Source organism: Martes martes (assembly GCF_963455335.1).
Source record: "Martes martes genome assembly, chromosome: 2".
NCBI classification, from domain to species: Eukaryota; Metazoa; Chordata; class Mammalia; order Carnivora; family Mustelidae; genus Martes; species Martes martes.
In genome coordinates, this window is record NC_137889.1 from 83680398 (window position 1) to 83705826 (window position 25429).

At 39.7% G+C, this 25429-nt stretch overlaps 1 protein-coding gene across 2 annotated transcripts; it reads right to left on the reverse strand.

Annotated features, from left to right (window-relative positions):
• Positions 1 to 494: 494 nt before the first annotated feature.
• NPY2R (neuropeptide Y receptor Y2) lies at positions 495 to 1643 on the reverse strand (the record flags this gene model as incomplete). 2 transcript variants are annotated; one of them, XM_080797365.1, is made up of 2 exons in its annotated part: positions 495 to 1213; positions 1553 to 1643. In XM_080797365.1, 2 exons carry the CDS (start codon positions 1641 to 1643, stop codon positions 495 to 497), a joined length of 810 nt encoding a protein of 269 aa, XP_080653491.1. The 2 variants fall into 2 exon arrangements, with proteins under 2 accessions (XP_080653491.1, XP_080653490.1); XM_080797364.1 differs by having other exon boundaries at positions 495 to 1643.
• Positions 1644 to 25429: the final 23786 nt, after the last annotated feature.

A 25429-nucleotide genomic window follows, 5' to 3' on the forward strand; every position in this document is an offset into this window, starting at 1 on the left:
AAATAGAATAAAGAAGAGCCTCCGGCAACCTAGGGAAAGTGGTCTTGGGTGGTCTTTCCATCAAATGAGGGGACAGTGAACAGCGCATCACCCCCCAACCCTACTAACACCCTAATATGATTTGAAAGACAAATTATTTAGCCACAACTTTTTAGCAATGCTAATAATCCCAATAATCCCAATGCTAATAATCCCAACCTCATTCAGGTTTCCTTCATTCAGGGAAACAGTCAAAAGCATTTGTCTCTGCTTTTACCCAGACTTTGACCCACCATCCAAGCAATTTAGGCAAACCGTGTCTTGTATCTTTGAATATGAGTATCTTTACCCAGGCGCTGCCAACCAGATTACCACAAATTCCACTGCAGAGGCTTCTATTCCGATTCTCCTTTTCTTCCTTAAAGTGGGAAATCAGGATGCACCCGAGAGCCCTCCTCAACCCGATTTATAGCTCTGGGCAGAATTCATCTACAGATTTTCACATCAGAGCTTCCTTAAACGTTGGTAGCCTCCGTGAAAGAGTCATGGGGGCCAATATTCTTTTTCACTTCCAGATTCTTTTTAGTCTTGCATGTCACGGACACCTCAGAGTGGATGGCATCCAGCCTCTGCTCACAGCGGAAGGCTGCAAGGAAAGCCTTTCTATAGTTGCTGTTCATCCAGCCATAGAGGAGGGGGTTGGCAAAGGTAGAGCACATGGCAATGATGTGGAACACGGTGAAGATAAGCTTGTACTCCTTCAGGTCGAGGACTTGGTTGTCGATGTCCACAGCGAGCTGGAACGCGTGGAGAGGCAACCAGCTGACCGCAAACACCACGACCACACACACCAGCATCTTGGTGGTTTTCTGCCTTCGCTGGTGGTAGTGATCACTGGCAGCTCCGGGGCTCACGTGGTTCTTAAGTTTACTCCAGATACGAGTGTAGGAGAAGGAGATGATGCCCAGAGGCAAAAGATACAGGATTAACAAGGAAGAAAGACTGTAGACCGTGCCATAGATGTTCTTCTCCTCGCCAGGCCACTTCTCTGTACAGACCATGATCTCAAAGTCGGGAATAATTTCAATCAGTGAATACTCGCGGAAGATGGCCAAGGGGCTGGCCAGCAGGGCACTGATGCCCCAGGCCAGGCCGATAATCAGGAAGCTGATTCTCTTGGAGATCTTGCTCTCCAGGTGGTAGACAATGCAGCGGTGTCGGTCCAAGGCAATTACTGTCAAGGTGATGGTGGACACTTGTACCGCCAGGCCCTGGGCATAGGGTACCAGGTGGCATAGGATGAGACCCATTTTCCACTCCCCCATTAAGGTGTAGGTCAGAGTGAATGGCAAGCACAGGGTGTTTACCAGAAGATCTGCCACCGCCAGATTGGCAATGAAAAAGTTGGTTACGGTGCGCATGCTCTTGAATTTGATCACCACGTGAATCACCAGAGAGTTTCCAATGACCCCAAGCAAGATGATAGAGCAGTAGGCTAATATGAGGATAATCCGTACCTCAATCAGCATGGTGCTGTCTATCAGCTCTGGCTCAGGGTCGGGGGCCAGCTCACCTCTGGGAGTGGTTTGCCTTGGATGATACTTCTCTACCTTCAATTCTTCCATTGTCTGGTTCTCATCAGCCTCCGCACCTACTGGGCCCATTTTCAGCTACCAGAACAAAAATCTACAACTAAAAAAATAAATAAATAAATAAATGATGGAGAAGAAATATGGAACAAAGAAAACACAAATCACAAATGGATTGGCTTCATTTTGCTAAAGCTCAAAATGCCTGTCCCCTGATCCCTAAAATTTCACAGAGTATACCATTTTAAGAAAGCAGGCCCAATAATAAGTCTATTCACAAATACGGATGTGTTAAACCAGGTCCCTGAAACGTGTATTACCAGCGGTAAAATGTAATGCCTATAGTATAGACGTAATTTCACCATGAATGCTATCAAATGGATTCAACCTATTTTAAGTGGGATGAATGTTAGAAACTTTACCAATTAATTTTATGACTCCAATAAATTCATCAAATGGTAGACAAGGAAAATGGCCTTCAATATCTGACTGCTTTAAATGTATAAATATAGCAACAAATTACACAGAAAGAGAAGAATATTAAAACCCTTTGCATGGTGCCTGGACTTCAGCAGTATAACATATTTAAGATAAACTGAGCAGATTCCACTCCATAACCATTTCGTCTAGTGTTTGGATTAGTGTTAAAAATAAGTAGACTGTATAAAATAGTTGCATTTTTTTTAATAGTTGCATTTTTTGATGATTTGGAATCAACTTTCTACTGACATACAGCAGAATCCCACCCAGGATCTATGGGGAAAACATGTCCAAATCTTAAGATATATCTCTCTCTAACCTCTAAATACCAAAGTTTTCACACTTTGCTTCCTCGGTTGCACCTCACCCAAAGCTTTTCCTTCGGCATGCCCTACTTCAGTCAATGCTATCCCCATGCGTTACACCAGGTACAGTTAAAAAGCAGGCAACCGTTCTAGGCTTTGTCAACTCCTTTAGCCACCACATATAAGAGAACCCTCAGACTGATCTGGTATACCTCTCTCAATAATCCTCATCATTTCTACCACATTGACTTTGTCCTTCTCAGTTTCTTACCACTGTTACTCTAATAGTCTTCTGACTTATCTCACTTTCTCTTCTCCTACTTTCATTCATTCATTCATTCATTCTTAACAATAATAATTGAACATCTGCAAAATGCCAGGCCTGGATCCACCCTTGTGATGCTTGCACTTACTCTAACATGCATTCAGCTAGCATTTGAAAACCTATGTCAGGAACCAGGATTTGTGCTGGGGGGAATGACAAGAGGACAGCATCTCCACTCTCAGGCTCTTACCTTTGACAAGAAAGAGCCTACTCTGACATGAAAAGTGTTGTTCTGAAATTCAAATGTGATCATATCATTTCCTCCATGTCTCCAGATTGCTTAAAACAATATAACATATTGGTTCCTAATGTGAGATTCTCTTTTCAAGCTTGTAAAAACATCCAGAGCCCAACATCATAGTAAGTTTTGAATGTAGTCATAATGACAAAAGGCTGCTGCCATTAATTCAGAATCTCTTTTAAATAAATTTGATTTTTACTAATCATAATGGCATCTACCTACATTGGCAGGTGAGTCATATTTATTCAGCCCACAGACAATGCCTGGGTGGGCCCCCAGCCTCCACTCCTTACCCTTCCTCTGGAGGGTTAACTCTTGCAGACTGTATTTTCAGGCTCCCACATCACTGGGATGCTGGCTGAGTATGATCACAGGAGGCACTGGCAGGTATTTAGAGGACAGAAGAAGGAAGAAGCCCCTGTCTTCTTCTCTGTCCCTCTCTCCTCTGGGCAGTGCTTCAGTAGCCCCTCTGTGTCTCTGGTTCCCACAGGATTAGTCCGTAATGATTCTATTTCCTGTGGATGGCTCTGGTCCCTGGGCTTTGGTCACACCACCTACTCTCCGTGTCCCTCTGGCTGGGGATAGTAATGACTCTTTGCTCTTGCTGATCCTTGAGTGGCCTCAGGAGCCTCTGTTCAGCTTATCACTTGTGGAATCAATTATCTGCATTTAATTTCCCCTCCCTCACATTCTCGAACAGGTTCTGTTTTGCATGATCTGCTGTTACCGTGCATGTATGATGTCATTAATTTGCTCTCCCACTAATGGTTCTGCACGTGTACGTTGATTATACTGGCCTATAGAAGATAATCCCAACTCCATTAGATGACATTCAGCACTTTTCTTGAATAAATTCTTGTCTATCTTCTGGCTTCATCCCTCCTGACATATCAAATGCATGTGTTATACTTTACTCATACTAAACTGTTTCCAATTCCAGCAATGCATCAGTTTTTCTCATGCCTCTCTGCTTTCTCCATTCTGAACTGGGAAGCCTCTCAGTTACCCCAGAAATCTGTGTCCCCTTCTAATACTGCAAGAAGCATAAGCCACAATGCAATTATTTCCTCATCTAGCCATCTCTTTCAGGACAGAAACTGTATCTTTTCCATCCATTGTTTAATCCTTAGCCCACTATCTAACACATTGATGGTACTCAATAATTTGGTAAAACAAACGTGAAGGTAAAGGAAAGCATAATTTTACCAAACACTTGAAGTCAACAAAATGCAAAGTAATAATTCCTTTCCTTTCCTTAAGATAATTGCTTATATGTAATTCCTTTGCTCTGATATGACATTCTTGTGCTTATTTTCTGGTTCTCACTCAGGTAACCACCCCTGCAAGACTTGTTCCAAGGTCCCTCTTAAATTAATCTCTGATTAGAGCATTAAAAATTCCAGTCAGTGTACACCATAAGGAAACTTCCTATCTCAGGGGCCTCTCTCTCTCTCTCTCTCAAACACACACACACACACACGCTTTTGGAGTCTTACTGCAGAGAGAGAGAGAGATTTCTATATACTCATATATTTGATTCATTGACATGCTCTAGTTCTGTCTGCATAAATTTCAAATAAAGTGTTCTTAGACCCTCTTTTGTATTTGCCTCCATTCTCTAGAAATTAGGGGGGAGAAAAAAGTGAAACTCATTATCTAAAAATTGAAGTGTGTATTTGGTAGGCTGCACCACTTCCCTGAACCTAAAGGAGACTTTACAGAGCACAATTAGTCAATCCTGACAACTCATTAACAGGAATAGCAAGACTCCATGAGGTCTGAGTTTGAGGTTTGCCATGAGCTAAATTGAGAGTAAGCCTGAGGGAGAAGGATATCAGTTTATTAACTTATTTTGGTTTTTCTTTTCAGTTCCATTTTCTTTATTTCAGAGCCCCTTTACTTAAAGCTTCTCTACAGGAATGGTTATTGATCTACAGGCAATTTGCATATGGGCACTAACCATTGTTTTCAAGCACACAGCTGGCTTTCAGCCAGGTCAGAGCACTCCGGAGAATGTATCATTTTAGGGTTGGGCTTCCAGAAAAGTGGAAGAGGAAAAGAGAGTCCATAGAGGGAGCTGACTGATTCAAACCTTAAAAGCATAACAATTAAAAGATGAGTCGATGAGGGAAAAAACGCTTTATTTGAAACAAGGCAATGGAGAGCATTCACATGGGTCAAATCATTTTAGAACTGTGAATGGTAGTTTTCTTGAATAACTGAATCTTCAGAGTTTCTGTTGCAGAAATACTTCTTTGTAGGATAGAAAAATGAATTGTCTTTTTTTTTTTTTTTTAATTTGCGGGGCTTTTTGCAACAGTACTCTTATAACCACAGGTGGCTTAATAAAACTTAACATCTTGTCAATCACAAAACCTTCCAGGAGTGTTTCTCAGGGAAAAAGATCCCAGGAATCATGCCTTACAGCCCATACTTGTTAGTCCTAGAGAGAGGGGAGTGGACTCCAAGAATGCTACATACGAGACATGATTGTTTGCTTCATAAGCAGAAAGTTGAAACTATTCACCTAAAGGTCTGGTAATGGATCACTTTCTTTGTGTTTGAACTTCTGGCCTTTCCTTGCCAACAGCATTGTCTATTTCATGTCACTGACTTTAAATGATGTGCCCCATTGCAAAACGTCTTAAAGCTTTTACTTTTGCCTCCTCCTCGTGCACCATATGCTCCTACCCAGTGGGTGAGCCCTTCTGGTGCAAAACCAGTGAATGCTTAAATAAATGTACTTATTCTTGAACAGCTTTCGCGAATCCAATATGACCTTCTGCTTTAGACAGGTGTTTGATTAAAAAGGGGGCGGAGAACAGAAACCGTAACAACTTGCTGCTATGGAAAGATGATGACCTCTCTCTAAGTAGGTCAAGGAAAGAGTAAAAACCTTCAGCAGAAAAGGAAAATTCTAGCTAAAGTAGAAAATGGTGATGGTACCACCCCAACCCCCACCTTCAGGCTAAACGTGAGTGAAAAAAAAAAAAAAAAAGTCCGCACACTAGTGAGGACCTCCCCCATACCTTCTTCACAGGACTAGAGCTCTTCTTTTGTGGGTATTCTCCTTCCCAGAATGTGAATCAGAGTTAGGACTTGCACTTACTTCCCCGGCGAGGGCGTTTCTGCTGAGACGTGGAAGCCAGACGTGCACAGCCGGTGCGTGCGATGATTAACCAGCCCTGGGATCCGAAGAGGCCACTGGAAGGTCCCCAGGGGCAAGCCCAGTTGCGCTGCGTCCTTTCCGACGGTGCAGGACCGTCAGCGCCGCACGGAGAGAGGCGGCAGCGCGGCGTCCGCCCGGCACCCGAGCCGCCGGGAGCTGGCGCTGCTCGACTCTGCCGCGGACCTCTGCCGCCAGGCGCGCTTGGGCACCGCACTGCGCCGCGCACAGCAGCAGGGTGAGCGGGTGAGGATGCCAGGCCGGTGGGGGGCGGAGGCACGGGGGTGGAGGGTGCGGCAACTCTTCCCTGGAAGGAAGAGAAACAGGTGCAGAAGGTGGGGGACGACAGTCCCGCAGCGCCAAGGGCTGGACGGAAGTTTCCGTGGCGAAGGAGGGGAACAGTGTCCACAGTGTCGCCTCTGCCTCCGGGTTTGGAAGCCCGCGCGGCGGGACCCTACTCAGCGCGGCGCCCCCTCGCGGATCCCAACCCCACTTACACCTGCAAACTGCTACTCTGAGCCCACTTCCCAGGTGACCCCCAAGTGTGATACTCTGGACGTGTGCACCACCCCAACCTCCTTTCCCTTCCACAAACCCCTCCCTTTGCTCTCCGCTCCTCAGTTTCGCGGTGAGAAGCTCCTGGAGTCGGGGTTCACCAAATTGGCCAGGGAAAAGTCGAAGGCGAAAGCGACTGTGGGGCGCCCACCCAGCCTCGGACGAGGATGCTGCGGTCCCTGGAGCAGCGAGCAGGAGGAGACCTCGGGCTTGCAGGAGGCCGATGCCGAGGCAGAAGCTCTCGCCTTGGAAGGGCTGAGAAAATCCCACAACTTCGACCAGAAGTTGTTTCTTCTGTTTATTTGCTCACAGGAGCAGAGGTGGGGAGTTGGAGCCGCGCAGAACCACAGAAAAACGCACCACAGTTTTGCCAAGGACAAACCCTGGGTACCCTCGCTGGGGCTGGAGCGCAGGGCGCTGGTGCTCCTCTAACTGGGCTGTCGGTGCGCTCCCGCGAGAAGGTAAAGAGAGTTCAAATGCTTTTGCCCACCGCTGGCAATTCCTTTCACAGGTGGCTGCTGACAGTTTACAAGTTAGGTATTGCGGATTCGGATTCAAAAGCCCGCGGGCAGTCTGTGGGCTGTGCGCTCTAGCTCCCGGCAAAAGCTCTATAGGAAGAGAACACAATGGGTGACAAACGAATCACAGTCTCTTTCTCCAGTTAGTTGATTTCTCGATCCTTCGCTCTTCGATCATGACCAAAGCCACTTGCGCCACTATGAGTGCGAGCCTCTGGAATTTTTTTTTTTGGAGAAGCCCTCTGCTAATGCCTTGAGCCCAGTAAGCTGAGGTAGCGGATCAGAGCAGTACAGGACGGTGGCGTCAGTCCACAACGCTGCAGAGTCTGTTTCCTCGAGATTCCTCCCGGGAAGCTCTATTTAGAGCCATTCTTTAGAGAAATTTACAACCAATCTTTCTTTCCCTTGTTCATTTTTAGAGGGGGCAGCAAAGCCTGCCATGTTAAAAAAAGGAAAGCCAGAAATTGGAAACCAAAGTCTTTCCTAACTATCCTGTGTTGAGCTTTTGCACTAAATACTTTCCCTCTGTGCCTCAGTCTCTTCATTTCTGAAGTGAGGTTGGTCATACTGGTTCGCTTGGGATTTCTCTGAAATAGAAAAAAAGAAAAGACGAAAGTTAAACAACTCAAGGTAGTACCGTCTTCAAAAATATTAGTTATGGCATCCCCTGTAAAGGATTAGATTTTCAGTCTTATCTGGGCTTGCCCACATCCTAGTAATACTGTGTCTGTAAGGATCTTTACACAGTGTAATCTGAAATTGGTCATCTGGTTAATGTAGAATTATGCCACAGGAGCATATTTATTTATAAAACGAAGCCATTTGGGCTTTTCAATTACCAAGAAACAAAACTAAACAGAACTGCAAATATCCAGGATGTTCTACATAGTTCTACTTAAAATATGTTGGTAGATATACTTACCTTGGGGAAATATTCCTTGCTCATACATGTGTTTTATGCAACAAATTCAGCGCTTCCTAATATATTTGCCCCTGTAAAGAGTGAACTCTGTACCAAGGAGTTGAAATTTTGGAAGACTAGGAATGGCTTGAAATAACAACCACAAAAACATATAAGAGAACAGACAAGCAATCAGATTAATTGCTTTGGAGGGCTCAACTTACTTGACTGACAATGATTCTATGAACATTTTTGCTTCCATTACAACGGCTTTCAAAAGCAGCCTAGGACTCTTATACAAATATTTATCATAATTATTCCCATACAGACATGTGCACATCTTAGGAAACACATAGTTCCAGACATCTTCTCAGCAACTCCGAGAAGATTAAATGATCTCTTTGACTCTCTTCCAGTAAAGTACAGAACCGAATGAAACACTAATCTATTGAAGTTAAAGTTGCTTTATTGCTTGTCATATTATCAAGGATAGTTTTGGCAGTTAAGTCATGATATTTTTGTGCATTAAGGTCTAACTGATACCTTTTGATGTGCATATGCTCTGTGCAATGGGAACATGAACCAGTCTGATGAATGCCAATAAACCCTATCAAGATGCTGATAGAAGTTTGTGGAAGTAGTGGTGAAAGGCAGATTAATCCCAATTGAGATAGGCCAGGATTAGTGCTGCCTGATTTCTCTGGTGTCAAATCATTTAGTTCCTCAGCTTAGAAGAATAGATGTCGACTGTTCCTCAAATAGGGTGCGGACTCAAACTCAGATGCCTACCAGACTAGGGCCAATGACATAAATGCATACACCAGCTAAGCTGTGGGAGACAGTGGGGAGTGGTGGGTGTTAACAATACCGTTGAAAGCACAAAAGTACATGCCTTTTCTGAAGGAGGAGGCTGCTGATTCCACTGAGTTTCCTTGCAAAAATTTAAATTCAGTATTGTCAGATCTGACATTTTAAGAGAACAAAAATTCATGTTCTTAAACATCTTCCGAATTTTCAAGGAAAGAAATTAATTCTTGGAAAGTCAAGCCCCCAGGCGGGTCAGATCTATACGGGCCAAAATAGAGATGGGTAGATAACCCACAGTCTGGGCTGTGGGCCTCCAATAGTGCTGCCTCTGATATTAGTATGTGATGTTTGATGGACCTCCTCAAGCACATTAGACATGGCTCAACCACCACTTCCCCTCCCCAACAAACCATTCCTCAGTGCTCATAAATATAAAAGTAATACAACCATAGATTAATTGCCAAATAAGTAACTTTCTTTTCCACTTTGGGTTGAATAGGTATTCTCAGTGAGACTCCAAAGTAAAGGACTTGGCGAATAACTGAACGGTAAGTATTTTATGTTGTTATGATGAGGAAATTTCAGACAAACTCTTTGTTAGAAAAGACAAAGTTAGATAACATTAGTATAGAAGACCATTTATGATGCTTTTTTTTTTTAGATGAAGTACATGATGATATGGATTTCCTTTAGTCTAAATTTATTTTGAAAGCAAGGAAGCTTTCCCTGCCCTATGGTGTAAATAATTTTATTGTTTAAAGTAACTTACAATCATTATAAAAAGTGAAAACAGGGGGAAAACACATAGAAAGAAATACACATGATCTAAAACATTGCTGTCCAATAGAACTTTCTGTAATGATGGTAATGCTCTATATCTGTATTGTCCAATAAAGTAACCACCTAGCTACTTTTGGGCATTTGGATTTTGGGCACTTGAAATATGGCTAGTGAAAGGAAACTGAATTTTAAACTTAATTTTTTTAAAAGCACCAAAAACAAAAAGTGTGTTTTAATTCCTAATGCAAATTCTTCCTGGGGTCATTCCTGCCAGAAAGCTAGCTTTTTTTTTCTCACTTTAATGTCAAGTTTTCCTGAAAGACTTTTCATTTAAAAATATTTTTATTTATTTATTTGAGGGAAAGAGAGAGAGTGAGTGAGAGAGCGGGAGGGGAAATGGGGTTCAGAGGGAAGGGAAGAGAGTCTCAAGCAGACTCCCCTCTGAGTGAGGAGAGCAAGCCCAACTTGGGGCTCAGCCTCAGCCTCACAACTCTGAGATCATGACCTGGTCTGAAACCAAGAGTCAGCCCTTCAGCCAACTGAGCCACCCAGGCGTCCCCTGCTCTCCCTGAAAGACTATTAAATAACTCTCAAGTCATACCAAACTGAATTAAATCTTGGTCAAAACAAAACATTGTAGTGCAGCTGGAGTGTGGAAGCTGATTCCAGAAGGAGAAAGAAGTAAGCTCCACAGCACCAAAAGAGAGAGCAGCAAGCCCAAAGAATTCTCTAAACCCCAGTAATGTAAGAAAAGCTCAGTGATGCTAATAAAATAATATACTTAACTCTGACTAAACAAACAAAGCTTAATAACAAGTTCCTATTTAGGAAATTTTAATAATCTAATTAGCTTAACAGTTACAGTGTTTAGGATATTTGAAACTGATTCTGTCTTGCTTTATTTAAGTGTTCAACAAATTCAGTTATTTATTTATCCTTGGGTTTATTAAGTCCCACTTATAGGAATTCATGTCAAAGTTTCAATAGTACTCCCTTTAGTAAAAATTATAGAACCTAGATATCCTAATGATCATTTGGTTATAATATTGATTCTCAATTGATTGTAAATATATTTCTGATGGGATGTGTGTCTACCTCTCCTTTCAGGCAGGAAAAGGCACAGTAGAAGTTAATATCCAAACAGATATGGTGGAACTTGCATCAAGTAGACACAGAAAAAAGAGACTGGTTTATATGAATGGAGCTACAGGTGTTTTAACTTTTTAAACAAGTCTTTATTTAAGATCAACTTAGTTTTTAAAAACTGGACGGCCTAATCACACTTGAGATGAAAAAGTAATGCTTCCTTCAACATCCTTGCAAACTTGGCTCATTTGCAGCAAGCAGGCCAGTAAATGTGTGAATGGGCAAAAAACGGTCATCAAATAATCCATTTCATGAAGCTGATTGGCTAGATTTTCTTTGAAATTTTGTAGGCAGCAGTATGTTATGAAGACAGGTGTCTTATTCAAGAAAAGCAACTAGTCATTCCAAGCGAAATATATGCTAAATCCTAAATTGAACATAAATATCATTTGCTATGATTTTTATCTCTCTGGATTTGGAGTTTTTATTTTTGTTTTGGATTTTTAATTGCAGATTCAAAGTGATTAAGCAGGATTGTAAGCACTATATGCAACATTTTGCTGAGATTTTTATCTTTCGGTGATGATCCAAATGGATATTGAGACTGGTAAGGAACCAAATCTAAAACGATATTGAAATGCAAATGATTCACAGTTCAAATTTTAACATAGAACAAAGGAAGGGACATTTTTATGTGGAATTCAGAATTTAATCAATGCAAATTTTCATTTGATTATCTGAAACATGCACAGAAGGCCCATGGCTAAAGAGGAAACATGCACCCTTTTAGAAATTTCAATCTTATTTAATAAGTGTTTATCCTTGTAGCATATAGAGACATAATTTGATATATATTTTTTGAATCATACCCACAGCAAATTTAATTTTTAATTTTTCTCAAACAAATGCAAGCGAAATCAAAGCTCTCTCTCATGAAATTACTATGGGTACTCCTCGAGAGATGAGAAGTTAAGGATTTATACATAATTTGTACATATCATTTTGGAGATGGTGAAATGACTTATTGAAGTAAAATTTTTTAAGACATTAATTAAATAATGCTAGTAGGATTTAATTCAGGACTCACTGTTCTTTGTTATAAAAAAGAATTATGTAAAATCCATATGAATGTTTTACTGCTCACAACTCTTACCAACAAATCTTTATTGAGTGTCTAATTCGTTACACATGCTGTGCCAGACAATATCCATGTAACCATGAATTACACACAGACCTGTCACTGATTGTTTCTAATCCATTAATGTTTTATAAATTTCAAAGTAAAGAAGTACCACAAACAGATTAAGATTCTCTAGTAGACTCTGACATAATAGGTTTGGGGTCACAAAGAAGAGATGGTCAGTTTTTTGTTTGTCTGTTTTTTGTGAGTGGTGTGTGTTGGGAGAATCGGGGAAATGCTTTTTGGGGAAAGTAACGCAACTCAGTATAAACTTAGCTAGAAACCATTTTTTTGGCTTTCCCCAGCGTAGGCATACCGTTTTCATCTCCATTGCATTGACTGGGATGTGTGATAACAAGACAGTGTAGAATCTTCTGCGGAAGAACCATCATCTACATGTGTCAAAGTAAATTTTTCAAAGTCAAAAATATTATTTACAAACAAAATATATAGTGAGTACATAGCCAATATTTAATTGAGTACTAAGGGTACTGGCACAATAGTAGGATGCCAAAGGCAGATACCTATAGCTAGTCAACATAAGAAAGAATCTTGCATAGAACTGAGACCTTAGATATAACATTGGCTGATAGCCTGATATGCAAAAAAGCCATAAATTATGAACTTATATATTCCACCACACAGAAACCATCTGCATCTCTCCTGGAAAATAACCAAACTTCATTTTCTCTAAGCTTGCTTCAAACTTACAGAGACTGGGTTCTCACCAATGGTAAGTGATACACCAGATTAAGTAAGCTTCCGTCGCCTGGCAAGTCCGCTGATCCTTAGGCTCATAAGGCAGTGCTCCCATCTGACATAGAAAAGCATACGATCCCCACTCTGGTGGTGGTGTTGTTGTTTTTTTAATTGTTGCTTGACAAACTATCCCCAAAATGAGTGGCATAAAACAGTCATTTCATGCTGCTCATGGTGGGTCAGAAATGTGTGCACCGGTGAGTTAGGGGATTTCATCTCTGATCTGTGTGGCCTCAGCGGGAGGGGTGGGGTTGTGTGAGTCTCTTCTAGGATGGTACCTTCACACACATGTGTGGATCTGGGCTGGCTTCCCCGTGGTAGCTGGAGGATGCTTATTTATCTCTCTTCACACGTGGAAAACTTGGAGCAGTCAGACTAACTGCATGGCTTTTGGTTTCCCCTAGAGAGAACTTTCAAAAGAGAGTATTCTAAGAGACCCAAGCAGAAATCGCAAGGCTTCCTATGATCAGATCTCCCAAGTTCCAGAACATTTCTTCAGCTACATTCTTTGGGTGAAGCAAGACTCTCAGCTCAGCTTACAAAATGGGAGAAGAGGAATATATTCTGCCTCTGCAGAGGAGTAGGGCATGTGTGCATGGAGAGGAAAGGAACTGATAGTGGCCTGAGAGCAATGTCATTCCTTTGCCTTATACATGTTTTGGATGTATCTCTGCGTGTGTGTGTGTGCGTGTGTGCGTGTGTGTAATACATCCATTAAATAGGGACTCTTCTGGGAAAAGAACAGTAGCCTCAAAAATTCCACAGTGGATTTTTCTGCTTTGGCTTGCAATTTATAAAATTATCAGGGCCAGAGACTGCAAAATCTAAGATCTTCCCTGCCCATGGAGACCCTGGGGCAGGAATACATGAGGAAAATAGAAGGGGTGTTTCCAATATCTGCACTTCGGTGAACACAGTGACTGTGATAGGTGCAAATAAACAACTTTAGGTAGGTTTCTCCCATGATGACTTACTTAAAGTGAATAGTACTTAAACTGGTTCTTAGAAACCCCGGGTAAGATGACAGCATAACATTGCCTGATAGCCAATTCCAACATTTAAGTACACCATTCTCAACACAGCTTTCACTGAGTAGTAGAGACCAGGAGGAACAGTGGAGAGATCTGCTCTATCCATGTGTTATTGCTGATTAATGCCCAGAAGTTGGTCTCATGGGATCTGGGGCACTGCCCGGAATCTGGTTTGTTTGCTGTGTGATTTAGAAATATCATTTGATCTTTCTGAGCCTCAGTTTCTCCAACTATAAAATAAGAAGTATGTTCTTAATACTTTAGAATAACAGCACTGTCTTAGTTCTCAAAATTCCATAGGTTGGCTTTGGAAATCTTCAAAATATTCCTTGTATCTCATTACTTCTGATATCTCTCCCTAGCTTTTTCTTAATTTATTATCCATATTCTGTTTTCTTAAGGCCCCCCAAAATAGGATCATAATTAAATGGCCTCAAGTATTTTGAATAGCACAGTAATAGTTTTAGATTAATCTTGAAAACTCTTTAAGAAAAATGATGGGTGGGAAAAAGCATGTATTGAAATTGCTAAGGGCATCTGACAGTGAAAGTCAATGAAATTACTTAGCTTTTCCCCAACTTGAAAAACAACAACAACAAGGGTGCCTGAGTGGTTCAGTCAGTTAAAGTCAATTAAGCATCAGACCTCAGGTCAAGTCATGATCTCAGGGTCCTGGAGTCCAATCCCCCATCGGGCTCCCTGCCCAGCAGGGAGTCTGCTTCTCCCTCTCCCTCTACACTCCTCCCCTGCTCATGCTCTTTCTCTCTTGAACTCAAATAAATAAATAAAATATTTTAAAAAAATCATTTATATTACTTCATATCAAAGGAATATTACATGATTTAAAAATCAGTTTTGTTATAGAAAATTAATCATAACATTTGATAATTTGGTGCTTGATTTGCCCTCTCTGAAAGAAGAGTTATTGACACGTGCTCATACTATATGATGTTTTCTTTAGGTATAGACTCTGAAACACAGAGGTGAACATTTTCAGATGCCCCTAAGCCGATTGTTCCCAAACCGTACACCGAGGCAGCCCAGGCTGCCACAACAAATTCACATGGGAGCTCGTGTGATATTTTAAATTTAGAAGAAATCACAATCATACTTAACGTCTGTTAGATACTTGGTATCTATTAGATGCCGCACAAAGTACTGCTGGAATTTAGTTCACAGTTTCAACATTAAATTATACTACAAGCCTCTCAATGACCTCATATTTTGGGGAAGCTGGGTTTTTAGTGGCTGCCAAGATCAGAAACAATCACCGTGTGAAAAGTCACTGAGTAAAGGAAATGAGAGTGGTCATTTCCAAATTGATTTCAAAACGTACAAAGTTGTGAAGGGCCCCGTAGACACACATATGTCCCATTAGTAAGCGGCCCTCTATTTAAGAATGAAAACACATTACATTATTTCAATTTATGTTGAAATTGTTTTTTCAAATGGCAATTAAACCTTAAGGACGTAAGTGCTTATAAAGTTATTTGTACCCAACTCCTTGATAAATGGCACTGTTTTTTGGCTATGATTTGGCCTCCAAGTCATCATGACAAGTCTGCCCTCAGGCCATATCTAACTGGGAATCACATTTTGTTTATGTAAGAAGTTTGTTTCATTGGGTTAATCATGTGAGCTTTTTAATTGGAATTGAAATTTTTGATTTGAAAGATATTTTTTTCAGTGAAAGATACTCTGGGGAACCTATATTAGAAATAGTTACAAAAAGAGGATTTAATGAAATCTCGTGTGCATAGGCAGGCATGCACTGCCTGTATTTTACAGAATTCTGTGAACTGTTCTGCTTTGTCCCAGCCTAGCATGGACAACTGAGTTCCTCCCAGATAGGACAGTAGGAAGAAGGGTGGGAAGGGACATATAGGCCCATAAAGGAAAGAAGAGAGGGGACATTACTAGCATAAATCAGAAATATGTATATATTCTATTTTATTGTAGTAGTGTTGTAGCTCTACTAAAATCATTACTAGGAAAACTATCAAATAACACAGAAAATGTTAGTACAATAGAATATTCATTTTTAAATGCAAAAACTGTATGTTTAATATAACCACATAATTTTAAATAAGATTCTGAAAAATGACCAGGAGGGAAATATACCCCAAAGCTAACTGTATTTGTGCTATGCAAACTGTGATTTTGTTCTTTCATCCTTCTTCTCAAGCTTTCTTAAGTTCACCTTTTATTTTGACTAAAGAAAATAACAAGTATCATATAAAAGTGTACTGAATCCATTATTCAGATATTCATGAAATCTCTTAAAATGAATAGGAGATTTATTGTTCTATCCACATAGTTCTTTCCTCAAACCCCACAGCCCAGGGTAGCTCTTCCAAACTGGGGTCCAGGTTAGAGTCACACATGACACAACTGAGAGGGTCTGATTCTGTGGCACTGGAAGGAACTCGAGTGCCTACATGTGATTCTGTCCTACACCCTCCCCATTCTCAACTCAGAATCTCCCCACCTTGAAGCACCTACAGCCTTTCCCTATGCCCATACTGGTATGCTTTTTGGTTACCTTTGTCTCTTCCCTAATTCAAACTACTATTCCAAATTCAAATCTAGACACAAGTAAAATCACACGTTCAAAGGACATAGACGCCTTTCTCTCAGACTCCTATTTACTTTCACTGAATTCTGTCTATAATCTCCCTCGGTTTCATTCTTTGAAGCCATAATGATGCCACTTCTGTCTGAGATCGTTATGTTACTGTATGTCCATTCTCTTCACCATCTTCCTTCCCTCCTTCCATGACCCCTTAAAAGTTTAAAAGGTAAAGTATGTGAATATTCTCTCTCTCTCTCTCTCTCTTTTTTCCCCTTCTCTTTCTTTCCATCATAGCCTCTTCTCAGGAAAGCCTTCGTGGTAGTTCATGTGAGTTGCCTGCCATGGGAGGAATCTCACCAGAAAAGTGAACCTGAGAGAAAGGGCTTCTAACTGGGACATGATCGGCACCAGCCAATATGTAGAAGGGATGTCCTTCAGATTCTGTTTCTACATGGGGATTTTAGGAGCTGAACCTCCGACCCCTCTGAAAACCTCATTGTCACACATGGGTGATACGTTCAGGAATTTTGTTGACTCTTCAAAATAATTACTGAGATGTTCGATCTAGACCACACTTGAATGAAAATTCCATTTCCGGGCATTTAGTCTATATTTTCCTTATCATCACTGAGTAATTCTCTCAATACTATTAAGTAAGAGCAAATATTAGAAAGTGTGATACTCTTCTAGCCATTCTGTCCTCTGGCATTTTTAAATTTTCTTCTCTTTTGTGGCAGTATAAAAAATAGCTCTAACAAGGGTTTTGACCGATTCATTCATCTTGTTCTTGGCTAACACATCAAATCTGATAAAGAAATTGTGTTGTTTGGAGATGCCAATTACTTAATTAAGTTTGCCTGTCACAGGGAAGGCATACAGAAAATGTAAATATTGCCTTCTGTTGAGTGGATTATATATTGTATCCTAGGTATAATACTCAGATTATATCTAGATAAGTGTAGCAGAGAAAATACGAATGAGGAATACAGTTCCATAAACTAGGGCTACATTTATCAAACTGTGGTGTTAGGCTTCCCATTATCAAAGACACCTGAGGTCCCTCATAGTAATGCAGATTCCAAGACCCCCAGTAGGTCCTGAAGCCATGGAATCTCTTAGGAGAAAGAGAGATGGCATCTGAAACATTAGCAAGCTTCCCAGACCATGTGAATGTGTATCTAGTTTTGACCAGCGTTCATCTAGGGGGGCTGTCCTGCTAATACACCAATAAATAAGGGAGCAAATAAATGAATAAGGGATAATGGCAGAGAGTGTGAGAGAGAATACCTGAATTATCCCAACGTGTTTTGTTCTTCAGAAATTGCTGAGCAATTCATTTCCCATTGCTCCCACAGATTTAATGTTACGGTACATCTTGTTTCCATAGAGATTTTTAGATATAAATTATCCAACATCAATTCTTGGTGATACATCTCTTCACCTAATTAATTTTTGAGTTAGAAGTCACTAACGAAAAGTTACTTCCTGTAGGAAATAGTCCCGCACCAAGCCTAGCACGTCAAATATCTCTGTCGGAGAGCAGTTAGCCCCCTGTGTCTCTCTTCAACACTTACAATATTTTCGGTTTTACATTTTGTGTGACGATTTCACTAACTGATGAACACCTCTCTTCCCAACTTCAGACCCCGAGGGAAACAAAATCCAACAACAGTCACTTTTTAGTGCTTTTTGTGTACAAACGAGAGAATTGAAATGGAAAAGAAATTACCACTTTGCTTCATTTCCCCTTGATAAGAGGCCTGGATATTAAGCCATCTGCTGCTTGTTCATTTGATCAATGTAGAGAGAACCTTGTATCTTAAAGTCTAAATATTCAGGTTAAACTCTGGGTAAATTGTCATTGATATTTAGCAATCCTGATTTAAGTTATTTAAATTAATTTCTGGGTGAATTGTGCATGGAATGCTTATTTACATTTTCTCAATTCCTAAACTATTTACTCTTTTGTACAGATAGCACAAGTTGCAGGGATGTAATTTAAAAATCACAAAAGAGTATCTAAGGAAGGAACAAGAATATAGGACAAGCATCCTCATTTGATTTAGCTTGATCTGTCCCTTCCTCCCCAATTGGAAACAGGGGCTAGGGAAAGCCAAAAAATAACAGGAAAGTGGCAGTGAACCTGTTGCCTGTTTGTTCTTGAGTATTCTCTCTTTATTTAATCTACTTCATGACTACAAAATATGTCCTCAACACGTTGTCTTTCTTAAAAGTTCAAAACTCTGAAGAGCCATGTTCTCGACCCTTTCACTTAAAGGGGGTCAAATTTTGACAATGGGTATCTAAGCCACCCGCGAAGACTAGAATCTGTAATCTATTAAGTACTTTCCCTCTTAGGAGCACTACAAAGATGGCTATTTCTATAACTTGAAATATGGATTTTTAAGATGTTTATTTGAATTCAAACGTATCCTGTGAAATTTTTGTATAAAGTAAATAGATAATAATCATTTTATGCTCTCAGAAGGATTCTTTGCTTAACAAAATATTTGCTACAGAATCACTGAAAGTGAACCACATTATTTGATTTATAAAAAATTGAATTAACAGGAAAAAGACATGTTAAAGATAAGGGCAACAGCAACATGGGGTGTGTGGTAGTTTATGAGCAACTAGGACTGAACACAGATTTTTTTTAATTCATTTTGTACTTCACTGACCAACAACTTTGTGGCATGAATTTACTGTGTGCATATGATGGCTATCTAATCTTTCACGATGCTGCCGTAAACAGAGATTAATGAGATGGGGCCTAAGTCATGCAAAAGCCCACAATCTGGTGCACAAGAGACAGATTATTGAAGTTACTTATATCACAAGGTGGTAAGTCCTATGACAGATATGTGATTCATAGAGATCGTTTTATTTGTATCCTGCCACTGAATAGCTTACTATTTGATGGAGGCTGGGATAGAGGGTGGCAATTCTAAGCAGTTGAAATAGTAGCAAGCCTACTGAGATATGAAAGGATCTGACCTGACGAATCAGCTGCAGGGTTTAGGATGCTTTTTACAAGAGCGGCTGGGAAATAATACTGGGCGATACATAACAGACAGATAATTGAAGGTGTACTCTACCCTAGATAGTTGCATTTTATTGTATTGGTAATCCATAGTCACCAAGGGGTTTAAAGCATGGGGAAAGTATTTAGTTTTGTTTTGTTTTTTGAGTTTTGGTTAAGAATATTCTGGTAGTGATGAGAGAATTTTGGGGGAGTGGGGTATGTCTTAGAGCAGTGATTTACAATCAAGACAGATTGCAATAAAAGCATTACATGGAGAGTTTCAAAATACTCTTGTTCCCACCCCAGCCTTAAAAAAATCACATAAGACTAGGTTCTATATTTTTTAAAAGCCCCCTTATTAGTTACATATTGCTATATAACAAATTACCACAAACTTTTCAGCTAAAATAGTAAACATCTCAGAGTTTCTGTAGGTCAAGAACTGTAGGGCACTTTAGCCAGGTTTTCTGCTTTCGGATCTCTCACAAGGCTACAATCAAGATGGTGGCCAAGACTAAGGTCTCTTCTGAGGCTCTCCTGGGGCAGGATCTGCTTCTAAGCTTGGATGGCTGTGAGCAGGATTTGGTTCCTTGTGGGTTGTTGGACTGAGAGCCTAGCTTCTTGCTAGCTGTTGCCTGGAAGATCCCCCCTCCGCCCTTCTCTTCTGATATGGCTTTCCCTACATGGAGGCTTACTTCATCAAAGCCAGCAAGGGAGAGAGTCTACTAGCAAGACGGAAGTCATAGTTTTATATAACATAATTTTTTTTTTAAATATTTTATTTATTTATTTGACAGACATAGACAGAGATCACAAGTAGGCAGAGAAGCAGGCAGAGACAGAGAAGAAGGGAAGCAGGCTCCCTGTTGAGCAGAGAGCCCGATGTGGGGCTCGATCCCAGAACCCTGGGATCATGACCTGAGCCGAAGGCAGAGGCCTTAACCCACTGAGCCACCCAGGCGTCCCTATATAACATAATTTTGAAGACTTCCCATCACCTTTGCCTTCCTCTATTCGTACGGAATAATCCACATGGTGCCCACACAATGGATTGAGGGAAAATTAGGGGACACCTTTGAGTCTGTCTTATGATACACTCCATGTGATTCTGATAGTCATTTGGGTTTGAAAACACTCACCCAGAGACTTTAGGGAATACATACAAAAAATGGCAAGGATGAAACTTCAAGGACAGATCTCAAAAACTTTGGAAAAGAAATATCTACAAGAGCAGGTGATTATAGAGGTATGGGTGCTGTTAGGGAGGGGATAGCTTGATTATCAAGCCTTGAACTTGGTGATTGAGTATATAATGATGGCTTTAGCCAAAATAAGAAGTCAAAAAAGAAACCCATTTTGAAAGAATGACAATGGAGTTAGTTTTAGATCTGTTAGAGTTGATGTGCAGATAGGGTATATTATGAAAAAGTATTTACAACTGTGAAATATGGCAAAAAGAAAAAGATAGAAAGAAAAAAGTGAGTAACATGTGTTTTCAGAGATACAGAGTAACATTGTTTAGCAAACCCTCTAAAGGTTTATTTTATTATCTAGGAAAATATTCTTTGTTCAACTCCCCCTTACAACTGATTAAAGTTCCCAGACTTAGTGAGGTTACATGTTAACTTATATATTTTTGATCAATAGAGCCACAAATGATTTTCTGGTACAAGAGATAACCCAAAGTTTGCAGTTTATTTTGTTGTAGGACATTAAACACTTTAATAACTAAACTAACAATCTTATGTTAATACTTCTTCGTCAAGTTGACTATAAATAACTACATCCTCAAATGCTTTCTGAATCACACCTATCATCTCACTGTTTCTTTCATCTTTTAATAAGTTGAATAAAATATTTGACACATGCTCACTTTGGCAGCACGTATACTAAAATATTTGACACGTGTTGTTTATATCTGTGTGAATCATAACACTGTACTAACCAACCAAGAGGTTTCTCTTGCTCTCTCCCTCCCTCCCCTTCTCTCCTTCTGAAATTATTTTAACTTGCAATCAAACTTTACCTTTGCTGGCTCTCTGATTCGCTAGGTTTTATTATTTATAATGATTTCTTGTTTGTTTCTGGTTCTTATCTTTTTTAGATTCTGGTTCCAGTTTGTACATAGCAAGTGTTGTTCCTCAAAAAGATGGCAACAATGACCAGAAAACTAGTTTTATGATCTGGCCATTTGATGATCCCTCCAAAGATGGTAAAGGATCTATTCTCTGTTGCAATGATAACTGACAGGGAATTCACTTTCTTATTATTTTGTGATCATTTCTCTATTTCTGTACACAAATCAATTAAGGAATCATTCTGTGCCCACTAGAGTGGAAACCATCTTTTTGAGGTCTGGAACAGTGAATTTTTGTGTTACGGTGTTCATTTTACCCTAGCTGAGTTTATGGAAATGAAGTTGCAAGCTGTGTGCCCACATATCTGTAATAAAGCAAAGCCTTTTATCTTTTGTATGAGTGTAAAATATTTCCTATTTCCATTAGGTACTAATTAATTAGATTTCGAAGTTCCTCTGATTAAAGGAGCTTTGTTGTAACTGGTTTGTAGAGGCTAATAAGACCAATATAAATCTAATATTTCCCCATGTTTGTACAAAATAAGGAAGGTGAACTCATATTCATGGAATTCATATTTCCATGTGCTAAGCTTTTAAGAAAAAATTTCCTTTTCACTGAGAGAGTGAAGTTATATTTTTATGTAAGACTCCAGGTTCATGTGATTACAGTAAATCCTAATACATATCGGATTACTTAAATAAATTTTATTTAAAAGCACCTCTATACGACTTTTCCTTGATGTGATTATCAGATCTGCGTTTGTTTTGATCCCAATTGATACTAGCTCATCTAAACTGCCTAGATTTCTTATACTGTTTTAGTGCTCAAATAAGAAAATATTTATAATTATGGATAAGGTAAAGTCGTGTTACTCTAAACTGGATCACAGGGCTGGCAAATTGTTTTGTATCAGCAGTAATCATGTTTTCTAATGTGTCAGCTTAAAATACAATATCCAAGATCCTTGGTTAACTTTACAACCTTGGACTAATATTAAACCTAGTTAATAAATAATCTTTGGATCCCTGGATAGCTTTTTTTTTTTTTTTTAAGATTTTATTTATTTATTTGACAGAGAGAGAGATCACAAGTAGGCAGAGAGGCAGGCAGAGGGAGAGGGGGAAGCAGACTCCCTGTCGAGCAGAGAGCCCAATGCAGGGCTCGATCCTAGGACCCTGAGACCCTCAGGTCATGACCTGAGCCGAAGACAGAGGTTTAACCCACTGAGCCACCCAGGTGCCCCCCTTGATAGCTTTTTAAGTAAGAAAGAACACTGATACCTGGCTCATAAAATGTACTTTTTATCATACATCACTTTAATCATTAGTCTACTATATTATAGAGTGGCTGCCTTTCAGGTCTTGAATACCTTTCAGGTATGAATATAGCCTGTTATTTTTGTCACTTTTCAGAGACATACAAATGATGTGCGAGGCTCTGGTAGGTGAGTTTTGTTTGTCTTCTCCATCACTGGTGTGCGATAAACAATCCTAGATTACGTATTTCCCAGTTAAATAGAAGTTAGCTAATTTGATTAGCTAATGGTATAATTAGCTAATGGTATAGTTTTTATGGGTGATTTGAACCTATAGCAGGAACGTATATGTATATGAAACAGAAGTGTATGAAATATGAGGCTTTCTCTTGTTTGCAAAGGAAAAGTTTTGCCCTAAAATAAAGTGCAAGACTATCCGAAAAATATGAAAGAACATGGTGAAGGGCAAAACTTGATTTTGTACAGCAAGCTGAAGGTTTGAGAGAAGTGAAACTTACGTGCTTTGGTTTATATTACCTGAGATACAAAAGATTTATGTTAAACTCTTGGCAAAGTTCACCCAGACTGATGGGCTTGTTCAGATGGTATTTTTTTAAGGAGCTTACAGTTTTTTTATCCCCAGATATTGCATGAATGCATCTAGAACATGGTTTTCTTTCCAGTAGGATAACTTTGCTTAGAGTATTTAGTCTGCTCATAATAAGATACAGTAAATTATTTGCTCATTTTACCTTCTATGCAATCTGCCCAGATAACCGATAATCTGGAATAATTTTTTTTGTGTTCTAGATTGACTGTTTCATGCCCTTGATTACTTAAGAAAACAACAGGAGATGAGATTTATTTATTTGCATTATTAAAAAAGGATCTAGAAATAATTCAGTCTTTTGATTATGCTCCATGTTTCTTAATTAGCTCCAAGAGTAGTTGTACGATTTCCCTGAACAGAGTTGTTAAAGAATATTTTTGTACAGGTAAAATGTTACTAATATAAATTTTTCAGAGATAAAAGATGGACTGGAAGCCATAGGTGTTTTAACAATCTCGCTGACCATGTGTCTTCAGGTTCAGGGGAAACATTAAAGAAATTCTTACAAAAAATTATAGTAGCAGATTTGATGGTCTTCCATTCTGATATTGTTGGTTTGACAATAAATTAACTATCATCATTATGTCTTTTTTGTAACTATGAGATTTACTTTGAGGCTTAAAGCGTTGATATAAGCTCAGATTAGAATCTTTTTCTTTAGTCAAAACAATTTCTAAGCTTCCAGGAAAGGATCAGAAGAGATACTCAACAATTGCTACTTCAGCTATCAAGGTGCCTGGGTGGCTCAGTCGGTTAAGTGTCTGCCTTTGGCTCAGATCATGGTCACAGGGCCCTGGGTTCAAGCCCTGCACTGAGCTCCCCGCTCAGTGGGGAGCCTACTTCTCCCTCTCCCTCTGTAGCTCCCCTTGATTGTGCTCACTCTCTCCATCAAATAAATGAATAGAATCTTAAAAAAAAAAAAAAAAAAAAGAATATGCTCTCGCATTCAGATTTCCAGGCTGATTTGCCTTGTTTGTCTTTGAGATTGTGCCAGGGAACTGAGTTAGGATTTCCAGAGCTTTTTTTTTTTTTTTTAACGAAGAAGCACACAACTTCATGAGAGCAGAGGACTGACCCAAGATCTGGTGAGTCAAAAATAAATTGCACAGAACTGAAAAAAAAAAAAAAAACCTGATAAATGATGTTTCATTTTGATTATTTATTTGGAATATTGCTAATACCATGTTTAATGTTTTTGTCTTCTAAGGAATGCATGGAGAGGCCTTGTTTCCTTCTCCTTAAGCTTTCTCTAGCCCTCAATTTAGATTATGTATTTGTAGACTGAATTTTAAACTAAATATTGGTAAAATGAAATATGTTTTTAAATGGTATTTGACAAAGAGCCTGGGTGGCTCAGTTGGTAAAGCATCTGCCTTTGGTTCAGGTCATGATCCCAGGGTCCTGGGATCAAGTCTCACATCAGGCTCCCTATTCAGTGGAGACTGACTTCTCCCTATCTTTCTGACCCTCCTCCCTACCTGTGTGCTCTCTCTCTTTCTCCCTCTCTATTTCAAATAAATAATAAAATTTTTTTTAAATGGTATCGGACTTTCACTGACCCCTCAGAACTCAGAAACAAATATTTTGACTGAGTCTCCTTACTTTTCAAGACAATACAGTTATTTACATAGACTTAATAACGATCTGTCCCACATTTTACCAGGGCATGATTGGACAAGTTGCTTCTTTAATGAAGGTTATCATACAGTACAATATTTGAGAATGGATCTCATTTATTCAGGTTTGGCAGGACCAACAGTTAAAGTAAGGATGGTACGTATGTATGTAGAGCCAATACCTACAGAACCAATAGAGTAATGCAGATCTTGTACCTCTTTTATGGCTTAGGGGGTCCCTAAGCTTCAGTTTAATGAAATTCATTCCTGGAAGTATACACTGTAGGATCTATAGTAGGAAGAAATTCACTCAAATTTATTCATTGGTTGGGAAATTTTCCTGGGCTTTGTTTCTTAGCCTTGAAATGAAAGCAAATAGCAAGGGGTTTTCAAAGTCCAATGTGAGATACCATAAGACATTTCCAAGTAGAAATTATTCCTTTGGCATCAGGCATTACTCAATACTGCATGGCTCTAATCCAGTAAGATTAGATTTAAGGATGACCTTTGGATTTTCTGGGTAAGGGAGACTTGAGAAAGTGGGAACAGCCAGGTTAGGACACTCTGTCAT